Consider the following 14,518-nt stretch of genomic DNA (forward strand, 5'->3'; position numbering starts at 1 on the left):
GCAAATGATTCTCATTGGGCTGTTGGAAACAGAAGGAAAATGTGTTATGAGGAATGTGTTCTGTGGGAGTCCTCTTCTTTGTGATAGAAACATGAATTCTAAGGCTGTTTGTCTATTTCTGTAGTGTTTAGTGTTAGATTGGTTTGGTTTTGGTTGATTCAGAGTCTGAATGTTGTGACAGAAGAAAGGGCTGAATGTTTAAAATGGAGTAGCTGAGACCTGAGAAACAAGAGTAGCCCTAGTAATGGGAATTTTGTCCCTAGGAATGCCAGGAAATGACTGAGCTGCTTTATGAAAGAAGGCACTAATTCATGCACTAATGCATGTACTGATCACAGAACTGTAGGGGTTGGAAGGGATCTCTAGAGATCATTGAGTCCAGCCCCCCTGCCGAAGCAGCTCCCAGCCCAGGTTGTGCACAGGTAGGTGTCCAGGCAGGTCTTGGACGTCTCCAGAGAATGTATCAGTCCTTAGGATAATTGGAAAATAATTTTGAAGAAGCACCAGTTAAGTATTTATGAGCAGTAACAAAAATTGATATTTTCTTAAATAAAGTGTTATTTGAAGTTAGGACGAAGTACATAAAATTGCATCAGTATTAGCTTGTAAATTTTGCTTCACCGCTTTTGTCTTCTTACTCCGTCTGATGTCTCCAAGGTTGTTAGTCCTTCTCTGATTGTCATTAACCAGGAAGATTCAGTTAGGTGCTGCAGATAAGAGTAGAACAATATTCTTTGCTAATCCTATACAGACATCACCAATAACTTACTGTGAATTCTGTAGTACTGGGACCAAAGGATGATAGGGTTTGGCATACCTGTAAGGATGAAAGGTGTGTGCAGTAATTCGGAACCATATTTAAATTGCTGAAGTTTGGACTTGGTTATTGTTGATCAAATGGTGATTTTCTGAAGGAATTTTCCATGAAGTAATCTTTGATTGAATTCATTTTGATTTTTGTCGTGGTTTTACATCGCTGGAGCTCTTCAGAAAGCTACTGTAAGAAGACCTTTTGGGGGAAAAATCCAGCTTTCTTATGTTGAGATAGTTTGTTCTTTTGTCAATTATTTGCTTAAGAATCAATGTCCTAAGACCAGGTCAGCCTTCCCACCTTGGCAGAGAGGCATTTGTGTGGAGTGAGGATTCTTAGCAAGTATCTGTGTTGTGCTACTTGTAAAACAAAGGACTTCCAGCACCTGACCGTGCAGCTGTTCCATGTGGGCATCCCTTCTTGAAGTAAATGGACCGTTCTTGTGTGGTAGCTCTAGAAATGGTCCTCCAGGGAGAGCAAAACACACATCAACTACTTGTACCTTAATGAGGACAACTGCATGGAGGAGATGGAATACAGTTAAAAATGGATTCCCAGCCTTTGTTTTTGTGCCTCACTGTTCTCTTTTTGTTCACAATTCAATAGACTGGCTGTCCACACCGTGCTTGTGAAACCTCAGTAAGTAGCACAATGTTGCTAGATCACTTGCTGCACCTGTGCTTGAAAAGAAATAGATTTAAATGCTGATATTGCTCACCTTGCAACACCACAGAAAAGAATTGTATGCATAAGTCCTTTCCATGGATAATTTCCTACATCTGAGCAGTAACAGGAACATGGTGTTTTAAATGCAAAAACAAAAGATCCCTTAGACCATGCATAAATTGAAGGGATTATGGCATTAAAAAGCATTGGCTTGTGTTTATCCATGGGATAAAAATGCAGACACAACAGTGATATCTCAGTGCACATGAGAGGTTTGGTTCCCAGGCTGATCTCTATTGATCGGCTTTCCTTAAGAAAATTTCAAACTTTGTAGCTGGAATTTGTCTGATCATTTTTCTCAGTGTAAGCTCATGGCATTTATGGGAGAATTAAAATATTAGTGTAGTTTATGAAACCACAGATTTGAATGTAACCTCATTCAAATAGTGGATTTTGGACACAGCAGAAAAAAAAAAAAGTCACACTAACAAGATGAAGGAGGTTTTCAGTCTTAGGGTCAAATGAGTTTTAGTATGAGCTTCCCCATGGCTTTTAATGGAAAAATGATTTGTTTGGTTTCTTCCCATTCTTATTGTGCATATTATAGTTGTGTTGCACCTGTGCTGAGCAATAGCTTAGTCCTAGTGTCGTTCCCAGTCCTGGTCCTCTGATCGTGTCTTGGTCTTGAAAGCAGAAAAAGGGACAAAATGACTACCTGTAAGACAAGTCTAAAATGTAATGTAGGAGTAATTAAAAGCAGAATTTGATTTGGGTACTCCTTGCAGGCTCTGTGATTTGAACTCCTCTGCCTATGAAAGTCCTCTAAGGCCTTCTGAGCTGATCTTGCAGCGTCAGTACCTCCTTGTGCCATATTATACTGCGTTTCAGGACACAGAGCACATAGCTTTGACCTCATACTGTTTAAAGTAACCAATGTGTAACATAACCCTAACATTACTTCAGGCTCAGAAGCAGGAAAACAAGGAAGTACTAATTACAGCTCACAGCCCCTGAGTTGCACGTGGTATCCAGGAGAGTCTGAGGCCAAGTGGTGTGCAGGGTAGAGAACAGCGGATTCAGTCTTGAGGGATCTGCCTTAAAAGAGTCTGGACACAGTCCAGTGCATACTACTTGGCGTCATGGGCGAGGGCTGAGCCAGGAGATGGGTTGTTTCAGCAGCGTAAACATCACTTTCCTTTTTCTAACTACAGAGGTACATTTCTCTAAATATGTTTTGTGCTGCTGTGAGGTGACAGCTCCAGTAAACAAAAATTAAAGGAAAAAATAGTCCCAGAAAGAAAAAGGTTGAGTTGTGAAATGTTACTGTTTAAAATGAGATTGGTTGATGGTTTTCAAGAAGAGATAGTCAAGAAACACACTGCAAGAGCACTGGAGTGCTCCCTATCCTGTGGTACGACTGGCCTTTGGTAACAGAGCATGTTTCTTTGTATAAGAGTGAAAATGACTGCTTCTCCACTGCTTTTCTTTAGATAGATGCTAGTACATGGTGAAGGGCTTGCATATAAAATTGAGGGCTCTTTCAGGAGCAAACTGACTGCACAACGTGCTTGCCTTGCTGCATGCTTCAACCTGGAAAGCAGCAGTGGGAAGGGAGGGGAGGGCAAAGGTGGATAATGTTAAGTTGGAAGGAGTGCAGTTGAAGACACCTTGAGAAATAAGAATAATAATAACAGGTAAAGGAACAACTGTCTTACAAAGGACGTTTTCTGGAGTCTCAAGTCATGTAATAGGAGAAAGGTATCTTACTTTCTGTGTTGGTGCCATGTAAGTTGATGGTAGTCTTAAATCATTTATTGGTATACGTGAGACTTTCTGGTCAGGAAGGAAGACTTGGTTGGTTCTCCAGGTGTAGGTCTGTTCCCATATTAGACAAAATGGTCACAATTTTATCTACATTGCAAACTAGACTCAAGTAGGAGAAATTGCTAATAAAAATAAGAACACTGACTGTAGCAATGAGAGTACTTCTGATCTGCTTGTCTGAAGTGCATTTGAGTAGTTCTTTAAATTGATATCTAAGCCCATCAGCATCTTCAGTGTACCAGTTCTCACTGTTCACTTGTTCTACCAGAGCTCAGTGGTTCTACAGTCAGTTTTGTCTTAACGATGGTAAATAAAGAAGAGGCTGAAAGGGTCCCTGTTTGGATACCTGTTGATGTTGCTGGTCATGTAATTTACTTCAGGCTATTGCCAAAACAATAATAAGACTGAAAGCATGGACCAAAATTCAAGTCCCAGTTTTTTTTGAATACCCTAACTACTGGGCTCTCAAGTCACTCTTCACCTTACGTAGGCATCTTCATGTTTCTTGTGGTTCATGTTTCTGAGACAAGTTTCCTCTGCCTCCTATTTTTGATTCCTTTTCTCATTCCATTCAGATCAGGAATACATAAGCTTTGCAATGCCTGAGTAGAAGCAGCCTTGGCTCCACACCCCAGATCCTTGATTGGGAGTGACCTTCAAGGATGTTTGCCCAAAGTCATACAGACAGGCACTGTCAGAGCAGAGTTTTAAGCCATTGTGTAATCCCCAAGGCAGAAAAACTTTGGATGATACCCCACTGATGACAAAGACCAATTGATTGCTTCTCTGATAGATTTTCTATTCAAGAATCTCAGTGGCAGAGGTTTTGTTGCATGGTGTAATGTTCAATGTAATCTCTTATAAACATTTCAGAAATTTTTACACTTTGCTTTAAGTCTTGTCGCTGTGTTTGTGTTATACATTTACAATTATGTATGAGGTACTTGAGTATTCACTTTTGCCATTTAAGACCACAATGTAGGTTTGCCTGTCCAAACATATTAATGAAAGCTAGTATTTTTTTTGTGTGGTTTCTTCTCATCTTTAAAGGCTTACATGTTTTGCCTGATTAAGCTTCTGCAAGTTACATATGTCCTAAAACATCATGAGTTCACATAACTGCACCTTTAAAATTGAATGATTCAGCTTTATTGCTCTAAATACAGCTGCTTTGATCACAGGTGTTGATTTACAAGGGCCAAAGGTTTTCCCTAAATAAAATGTACGGTATATATCTGTATAAGAAGCATCTAGACTGCAGCAGCGTGCAAAGAGTCATCTTGTTTAGCTTTTTGTTTTCAACACCAATAGCTAAAATAGCATTTTGTAAATCTCTAAATTTGGACCTGCTAGAGAGAAAGATGCTTCCATGAGGGAGGAGTTTGTGGGTTTCTGCTGCTTTTTCTGCCTTCACATATGTTACCAGTGCTGCAGTCCTGTCCCTGATAGATAATTTCAGCTATTTTCATGGGATTCCTTAAGGTTCTTGGGCTATAGAGTAGTGGAGCTGGAAACTTCACTTATCAATGGTTCCATACTTGAGAGCTGTTGAAATACTTATACCTAGTTTTCTCTGCTTTTCTCTCCTCTTTTCTGTCTCCATGCAGTCCTGTAATAAATCCTTGAGAGATATTCCAAGCAACGTTGATGCCACTTGAAATTAAATCTTGTAATCTTTTTAATTGCAGGTTCCGTTACAGCTTATAGAAAGTGTTGAGTGCCGTGATATATTTCAACTTCATTTGACTTGCAAGGACTGCAAGGTTATAAGGTATGGCTAAAATGAATGTTGAATGGAGGGTGAGTGCCCCTTCTATGTAATGTGAACAGATGTGACATTGTAAGGAAGTATTCTTCTCTTGCTTTGCATGCTTCCTTTCCACTGGAAGATTTTCTTCTGTCTGCTTTTGTGTATGATGGAATGGGATTAAAGATGTCCTGCATTTTTGTTTGCAGCTGTACCTTGTAGCAGACCCTAAGGAGCTATCTTATTTTATTTGGAAATTAATTCTAGTTCCACAGCTTTTTCTCTGCCTTAGAATGTGATGCTAGACATAAAACTAGATAAAACCACTGAAACACGCACTTCTTAGAAAAAGGTGTATTGATCAGAATTTGGGAGTGGAGGCTTAAGGTACAGACTTGTGCAGTTCTACATGAAACCTTCAGATTGGATAGCATCAGCTGCCCTGTGTTTTTAACAGCTGTCAGAGTGCAGAGGCTATCCTCAAGAAAAATGTAGTCTGTTGGGAAAGAGAGCCTGGGATTAAGGTACAGCCAGGTCTGCAACCCACCTTGGTTGGCAGCAGGGTAAACAGCATCCTGTGGAAGGGAGTGTTCATTTCTTTCTGTCCTTCAGCAATCTTCAGTGTCTGCCCTGGAGTCTCTGAACTTCACTATTTCCTACTCTTCTGCTGGAGGAATTAATTTTGATCCACAAACTTTAATTAACAAGAAAGGAACTTTTTTTTTTTGATTAAATGTTTGCTGGCAGTACCTTTCTCATGATGAAACGCGCCCTAGTCACATCTGAGCACTCAATGTTTAACAGGCCAGCTGCTTCCTGAAATGCTGTATTTTGATGAGGTCTGATTTTACTTCAGAAGTAATATTTAGTTTAATTTGAATTAAATATTTAACTTCCTCTTAACTTGTAGCTCTTGACATTTAAAAGAAAAAGCACTCTTCTCCTCTGCATCAATTTGTTAATTCTCTTCAATTGTACAGTGAATACAGATTATTTATGCCCTCCCTCATGAATTTTCATTCAAAATTGCAGCTCCTAGAACCAGTAGTTCATGCCACTGACGATGGGAAAACAATGAGATGTGGGCTTGAGATGCCAAACTTAGAATGTGTATGTTGGGTTTTCACCAACAAAGCACTTGGTGTTTTGAATAGTAGGGCTCAACTGAAGATAGTGTTGAAAATGACACGTGATAACTTTAAAAGAGTTTGAAAAATTGGATATTCAGGTTGAGATGCATCTTGTCTGACTAGAGATGTTTAATAGATCATTAACCAGTTATACTAAACTAGTGTTCTGGCCACACTTTCACCACAGCCAGTGGTGAGGAGTAAACACAGCCAGGCTGCACTTCCTCACAGCTATTCTAGGTATGTTTCATAAGACAGCACGAATTGGACATGCCTTCTTCCTTCCACTGTCTGACTCTGAGATATTTACAGGTAGGGATGATAATCCTGCCCTTAGAGAATACAGATGCTGTCATTAACGGTGCAGTTGAACACAGACTGAGCTGAAGGCAAATATTTGACGAATATTTTGTAACTATAAAGTCTTGAAGAAATCACTGAGATAAATAAGAATGAATACAAATTGCTGCTCTTATTTCCTCACTGTTATTCTGAAGGGGCCAGAAGTCCTCATTGAAATGACAAGCCAGTGCCATTTTAATATGCTGCTTTGAAGTGTAGTTTCTCCTGTGCAGGGAGTGTTCCTGCTAGATGTTGATGTTGGTCTGTGAGGTTTGGCAAAGCTCAGTAGTAATGCTCAGGGCAGCATTGTTTCTGCTTACATTAAGGCCAGCAACTATGTGGTGAGGGGAATAATGTAAAATTTCAGATACTGGAGTTTGTCCCCATTGTTTTCAAGTCAAGTGTATTGTTCAGATGGATTTTGTTTCTACGCCTGATGAAAAATGCATTCTTGCTTGCAGGAATATAATAGGTTATTATGAATGCAATAGTTCTGTGCTTAGTGCCCATCTGAGAGCACCCTTCAGCAAGGTGCCACAGCCATTCTGCTGGTGCGTGAAGGCTGCATGCTCAACTCAGTCATACCCTCCCCCATTTTAAACGAGATGTCTGCATAAACGCATTCCTCATTCGTGATGAGTAAGGTGTGTCGTTGGTTTATTCCCAGTCACAGAATATTGCTTTCATGTTTAGAGTTTAACTTGAGTACGTAAGATTGGATTTCTGTACAAATATCCAAAGGTTTCATTTTTCCTGTCTGTTAGAATGTACATAGAGGCAGAACTAAATTATCTATAAGATGTTCTCTTTTTTTTTTTTTTTTTTTTTTTTGCTTTCAGAGAGGTTTTTGGAGCCTATCAGATCTTACAGTCTGGCATCTGTTACTGAGAATTAATGGATAAATGCTTATTTCTGTGACAGGTGTCAGTTTTCTACTTTTGAGCAGTGTCAAGATTGGCTTAAGCGTCTGAACAATGCCATCCGCCCTCCTTCCAAGATAGAAGACCTTTTCTCGTTTGCCTACCACGCTTGGTGTATGGAGGTGTATGCTAGTGAGAAGGAGCAGCATGGGGATTTGTGTCGGCCAGGTATGTGGAGGCACTGTGGGGTTCATCACACATGGGTTGACCACAAACCAGTAGCTTTCTGCTGAAATCCAGAACTTTCCAAAAACAACCCCAACAACAGACCAACAAAATACCCACATAAACAAACAATATCAATAAATTCATTTTTTTTCTGTTTAAATTATTCCTGAAGAATTTCTATATGGACCTTTTTTTACATTAGTCCTTGCATTTACTCAGTGGTTGCATAGTGTGTCTTCACTTGCAGTACGATCCTTCAGTGTCATGCATGTGAGGACTTCTGCGCCACGTGAAGTTTGTTATGTTGGAACAAATTAGAGATTAGCTCCCACCATAGCGACTTTGGGACTAAAAAACTGTGCAGAGCAGTACCTTAATGTCCTGGGGAAATTACTGTGCTGTGTCTAATTTAGACAGTCACATACAGTACTGATAACGTTTTGTTCACCACAGCAGTAACTTTCATTCTAGAACATTTTGTACTGATGCTGCCCATGTTTCTGGTGATTGCCTACAACAGTAATCTTTAGCATGGATGTTGTGGAGTAGGAGGTAAAGAAGAAGGAAGTCTCTGAGCTGTGTCTGAGGTTCACAAGTGCAGTACAGTGACCTATTTTTAGTTAAATGCTGTCTGCACTAGACAGTTGGAGAAGTCCACAAGTAAATAAAAACTGCAGATTCATACGCTGATGGTTATACAACTTGTTTGAATGTGAGGAAATCTGTGCTCCAGGCACGCTGAGCCCCTCTGCATCCATAATTCATCTATCTGAGGAAAATATCTTAATTATCAGAGCTTTGTCAGCGGAGGGGAGTGGTAGTGTGGTGTGACACCATTCACTGGAGCTGCAGTGTGCCTTAGCATAGCCTGCAGTTTTCTTGCTGGCTGAGGAGGAGCAGCCAGTAGGGGACACCCAGCTGGGAGGAGGTGCTCTTTGGTTCTGCTTCTCCTCCTGCACTTTGCACACTTCATTGGCAGCTGCTGAAAAAGATAGAAAAACCCTCAGGGCAGATTTTTAAATTCCTCTCCTGAATAGATTAATTAGCTGGGATATAACGGAAGTTTGAGTGGTTCTGTAAGGGTTCTTTAAGTCTCCTTTGGGTCCTTTTCAGGCTGGCTTCAACCTAACACTGGGTTATGCAGGGCAGCATTCACGTTGTGATAAACATTTATCAAACTTTTCTTTTGTGTCTTGAAGATGTACCTATGAAGTTGCTAAGTAGCAACTTGTATTCCTCTATAGCTTGTTTATTTCTGATGGTAGGTGTTTTCCTCCTTTCAAGAATTGAACTATGGTTAAAACAAACTGATGAGAATATAATTTAAAAAATAATCCGAGTAATTGGATTTTTGTTTGTTTACATCAAAGCAGCCCAGTATTTGATAGAGATGAATAAAAATACTAAATTGCTTCAAAATCTTATCTAAATATCAAATTCTGGGAAAAAATACATTCTAAAGTGCTATCCCTGTCCGTAATAGGAGACTTGAACTGTGGCTTACGTGATCAGCATTTATGGTTATAATGAGCAAGTCCACAATATCTGTAGCTTGCTTTCTCTCGGATTTTGAGAGTTGTTTGGCTGTGCTTAGGAAGCTGAAGGTCATCCATCTTGGCTTGAAAGGCCTCTCAGAATGCCCCCATGTCAGGAGGGGCAGACAAAATGGTAAGGCTGTGGTTTCATTTATTGGAGAGGGGAATGTGATTTCTTGATGAACAGAGTAGCCATAAACTAGAGGGAGAAATCAGAGACAGTATTTCATTTTCATGTGTTTCTCTAAAACCTGTTGGCAGTACGTGGCGCTGCTGATTGGGGATATCTCTGGTATTCTCATTTGCTACCCAGACAATTTATTCAGCATGTGCAATGAGTTTTAGTGAGCATTCCTCACAGCAGCTGATAATGAAGCCCATCCTTAGCACGTCAAGGGCATGCTGCTCTTCCAATAGAACATTTGGAGACAGAAATAAAAGGCATTGGTCAGGAAGTGTGACAGAAGTGGTGGACTGGCCAGAATGTATTGTTCCAGTTTCATTTCTTCACTTGAGAAAGGGTCGAAGGCCTGTCCTTACAGAGAGGACATTTCAAGATGATGTATTCTAGATGGCTAGAAGATAATAAATTCAAGCTCATGCAGGCAATAAGAGTTCGTGTGAGAAGAGGGAAAATGTTGGCAAGCTCCGCTCCAATTGATCTGACAGTAGGAAGGTAAAGCAGAATGCAGTGCCTCCATGTTACTGAGATTGACCTTTTCAAGGATTCACAGCCTAGGAGGCAGAGTAATTTCTTTTTTTTTTCTTCTTTCTTTTTGGAAACTATTTTACCAGTGTCATGATGGAAAGTGAGTAAGTGATGATGGGCAGTCAGCTCCCCAAAGAGGCTAGAAGAATGAATGTTCCTTATTTGCACGCAGCACCATTCTCCCATTTTAACTTTCAAACAGTGTAAGAAAAGCAGTCTCGTTAGACTTCCCTTACGCAGATATCTCGCACGTGGTAAAGCATGTCTAGAATTGCAGAGTGCCATTTTCAGCACATGACCTGAGCTGTAGAAATGAATAACATTGCAGCTTCTCTTTCATGGTTAATAAAGCCTTGTGGTTAGGCCATTATCTTTACTCTTACTTTACCTATTTCTCTATATTTATCTCTAATTGCCTGCTGACGTCACAGAAATGTTTCAGGCATGTACCTTTACATCCTCAGGGACACCTGCATCTGTACATATCTCTCTTGAATTTAAAGACATGAAGGGCTTTCTGAAATATGTAAAAGAAAGATGTAACACTTAAATCATTAATTTTTCAGTACATTTTTCTCCCATTTACCACCTCATGATTTTGTGATACAGTCATTTAAAGAGATGAGCAATAGGAAGACTTGCAGAATCATTTTTTCTGCTGTTGCTCAAACGCTCACGTCCATCTGTTGCATTTCTTTGCACTGTAACCTAGACATTTTTTACAAGTTATCCTCTTTTTTGATACTTTTAAACTAATGTCCAGGAAAAAATGGAGCTCATTCCTTTAACATAGTAAACTTCATGACCAGTATTAGTGTCTAACAATCAGACATCTAGTTTTCATATCACCTCTCTGATTTATGGAGGAATAATCTGCAATTTAGAGATGGAAGTTGGAGATGAATGATAGAAGATTGTGAACTATGGAGAAAATGCTGCTGATGGATGCAGGTTGCTGGTTCTGCTGATGTGCATAGTTGTGGTCTGCAAAGCTGTTTTTCTTACCATGAGTGCACAGAGGCAGGTTGTTCTACAGAGAAACAGTGTTTTATGGATTTTGGCATTTCCAGAGTGTGGTTCAGGGGGAGCCATCAGTACAAGCTGTGGTACTTGTGCTTGATACAGAGTTCCAGACAGGGTTATGGAAGGTGGGCAATAGTTCTGAACTGTTCTTTGCTCTTTTTAGTATTTGCTGAGCATATACTGTCTTTCTCTGTTTTGAAAGGTAGGAATCTTGTTATTTCACCTTTATTTTCTCTCTCTGCCTTTGATACCCAGGAGAACATGTAACTTCAAGGTTTAAAAATGAAGTGGAGAGGATGGGTTTTGATATGAACAATGCCTGGAGAATTTCCAACATCAATGAAAAGTACAAGTAAGTTATGTGGGCTGCTGATCCGCAGCCAGACAGCATCTCAAGACACCACTTCTGTTACAGCAGGTTACTGGAACTTGTTCCAAGTTCTGCAGTTCCTAATAAGGGACAATTAAAATTATGGGGTTTTTTTGCTGTTTTATAGCATGAATGTGCCTTTAAAGTAGTATTTAATATTTTGTTAACTGTTAAAATTTTGCAGGCTGATTTTGATGTGCTTGCTGGAGTTCTCCATAGAGATTTCTAGTGCAAGAAGGGGAAGCCTTAAGAAGTCAGCAAAGAGTGGAGCTGTACTGAACTTATAAAAAGTTTTTAACACATCTTGTTCTCTAACTTATGACAAGGGCTGGTGGGGAAAAATAAAGTTACTTTGGATGAGTCAAACTCATAGATCCTGAAAAAGTGGTAAAAAGCTTTCTGAGAGTGTGGATAAACAAACGTCCCCTTCTTTGTCTGCTGGGTTTCTCTGCTTGTGGTCAGTAGGAGTGTACTGCTGGAGCCCCATCCAGTTCAGTACAAAACCAGCAGCAGTAACACTTGGTGATGAAACATGTTCCATTGCCTTGTCTCTGGAGGATGCAGTCAGTAGCTGGTGTCACTGCGTGAACAATATTTATGTCTAAAAATCTAGCACAGTAAAAGCACTAAAGAATACTGAAGAAAAAGAGAACTTCAGTGCCATCAGGAAGCAGAATAGTACAAATGCTTCATTCTCGAGGCCAGCACTTGAGATGGGATGGTTTTTTTCAGCATGATTGATATATATTTTTGAACAAAACGCGCTCAAACCTGTCCTCATTCAGTGGATATGTCTCTTTTTAACTTTCTTTCATGTAACTTCATTGTAGGAGTGTGCATTCTGTTTATAGTAAAATATAATAGGTATTGAACATACCTGATGCTCTTAAGGATTTTCTCCTAATAGTGCAGGTATTTTAAAATGAGTTATAAAAATTATCATGGTCTACTGCCCCAGAGCATGGTGTAGTTAGAACTAGCAACACACATTGCTAATTCTTCTTGTTTCTCATATTGTCTACGTATGTTTTGCTAAAAGACCTTTTTAGGTAGAAAGAACAATCAAAATGGATGGCATTTTGTTATGTCAGAATTCAGTTCTATTAGAATTATAACTTGGGTGGTATCACCTATTCTTAACATTCCCCTCAAACTGTTGGTGGGAAAGGGCAAACAATTTTTGCACACTTTCAGAACTGTGACTTTCAATCCAAATGTAAAATTGTGAATGACTTTATTCATTTGTTAAATTTTTGTGCTGGGGATGAATTAGTTTATTATTCATCAATACATTGCAGTCACTACTGACTGCTTGCCTGCTTGGGTAGCCATGACTTTATTAGCTGGTCCCTATGGGTTGGTCTCTCTGTGTTCCTGTGGTCCCTATGAGTCTCCTCATATGGTCCTATGAGTTCCTATGTGCCTTATGTGTCCATATGGGTCTCCTTATGGATCTCTATGGGTTTCTGTATGGGTCACACTGAGTACAAGATACATCTGGTAGAAGAAAGTTCCAGTTAACCACTGAAACGTTAGCCAGTGCACTTGGATCCCTGCCTTCAGGAAGAGTTAATTAGGTAATATAGTTATTCACAATGTATACGAGTTCCTTGCCTTGAATCCAGCAGCCCAGGTGGTTCTTCTGTGCTTTGTGACCCAGAAACGGAGTGGTTAATTCTTAGCATGGTGAGAATGTAGAGTTTCTTTTGTGTGCCCAGTTTATTTCAGCTGATGGAGTCTCAGATCACTGGTGTACAGATTTCCTAAGGAAACACAAATGGGAATCTTCTGTCCAGAATGTACAGCACCTTGCTGTTCACAGTACCTTTTACATGTGCTAAGGAGGAGCTTATTAACATACAGTGAAGCAGGATCTGACAAAATCACTGAACAGCTATCAGGTTGCTTATCATTTGTTTTGGTTTGTGTTGTGCAGGTAATGCGTAACTGCTCTGTGCTTCTTACATCCAACCCTTTGCACTGCTTTTCTCACAGGCTCTGTGGTAGCTACCCCCAGGAAATTATAGTTCCTGCTTGGATCACAGATAAAGAGCTGGAGAGCGTGGCAAGCTTTCGGTCTTGGAAGCGCATCCCTGCTGTTGTGTACAGGTAGGCACTGGGACAGCATTCACTAGACAACGACTGAAATGTTCTAGCAATTAAAAGCTGAAATAATTTGGAACCAGGGATCTTGGCTTGTCCTGAAAGGTGTGGGTCACAGATGTCTGCTTACCAAGCTGGACAGCCTTTAATGGAAGTGTTAAAGATCTTTTAATTTAATAGCTTCATTGTGTATTCAGAGTAATGAGAGGCCTACCTTGCATCTTGCCTTGTTCTTGTGTGTAACCTGATATGTAGGGATGCTTTGTGAAGGCCTAGGACCTGCCAAGGTAGAGCTGGGGAACTGGGCTGGAAAGAGGCAGTAAAACCTGGCACAGTCCCCTCTGCATTGCCTGTGGGGGCCATACCCAGTTCAGATCTGTGGTGAAATGACAGCCAAGTGTGGCATGTTAACCTTGATGGTTTGCAGTTTTTGTCCCTGCATTTGCTACTTGCGTGTGTACATCACTTCATATCTATTTTAATCTCCAAGAACATGTGCACAGCAGCACATATTGGCCCTTGTCAAGCTATTTATGCAGGAAGACAGACCTGTTACACATTCAGTCTGAGTGTGAATAATGGTTTGTATCTTGTAATTCCAGATGTGTTGTGGTAGCACTCATTGAGTGTCTTGCAAGTCATTCATAGGCAGTGTCTCATTTAAGGTAGTTATGTATTTTGAAATTATGAAAATGAAAAAGTGTGGGGACGGAGAAATTGATGGAACTGAAGAAATGGTAAGTAGCATCTCTAGCTAGGTGCTCTTCCCATCTTTCTGTAGTTTTCACCTGGACATTTGGAAGAAGAATCATACAGAAAAGGAACATAAGGAAAGAAACAAATACTCAGACTGTGCACTATAGGCAAGAACAAATCCCAGAGTTATCTAAGGGAGATCTAACACTCGTTTACAGAATGATGCATTTGTTAGCTCCATCTGCATATTTTATGTAGCTTTATTCAGGCAGACTTCTTTAAAGCGAATCCAGCTATTATTCAGAGGATAATTGCTTTTCTGAGATATTTGTTAGCAGCTTATTTAGTAAGGAAATATATTTCAGATTTATTTTTCTGAGTACTCTCGGACCTTTGTACTTGTATCCTCCCAGAAATGTTTGAAATCTCTTTAATTCCTTTGTCATCTGATTTTTTTTTTTTAAAAACAGCAAA

The 14,518-nt window shown here is 39.9% G+C and overlaps 1 protein-coding gene across 6 annotated transcripts in view; it reads left to right on the forward strand.

Annotated features, from left to right (window-relative positions):
- MTMR3 (myotubularin related protein 3) overlaps positions 1-14,518 on the forward strand; it is a 75,091-nt gene that overhangs the window by 40,506 nt on the left and 20,067 nt on the right. For all 6 annotated transcript variants that reach the window (XM_065738796.1, XM_065738791.1, XM_065738792.1 and 3 more), the window contains 4 exons: positions 4,990-5,072; positions 7,442-7,608; positions 11,131-11,227; positions 13,241-13,354. In XM_065738796.1, the coding sequence (XP_065594868.1) occupies positions 4,990-5,072; positions 7,442-7,608; positions 11,131-11,227; positions 13,241-13,354 (461 nt within the window). The remainder of the gene's footprint in view (positions 1-4,989; positions 5,073-7,441; positions 7,609-11,130; positions 11,228-13,240; positions 13,355-14,518) is intronic.

Source organism: Cyrtonyx montezumae, unplaced genomic scaffold (genome assembly GCF_038088225.1).
Source record: "Cyrtonyx montezumae isolate F1298 unplaced genomic scaffold, pur_monq_1.0 scaffold_23, whole genome shotgun sequence".
NCBI classification, from domain to species: domain Eukaryota; kingdom Metazoa; phylum Chordata; class Aves; order Galliformes; family Odontophoridae; genus Cyrtonyx; species Cyrtonyx montezumae.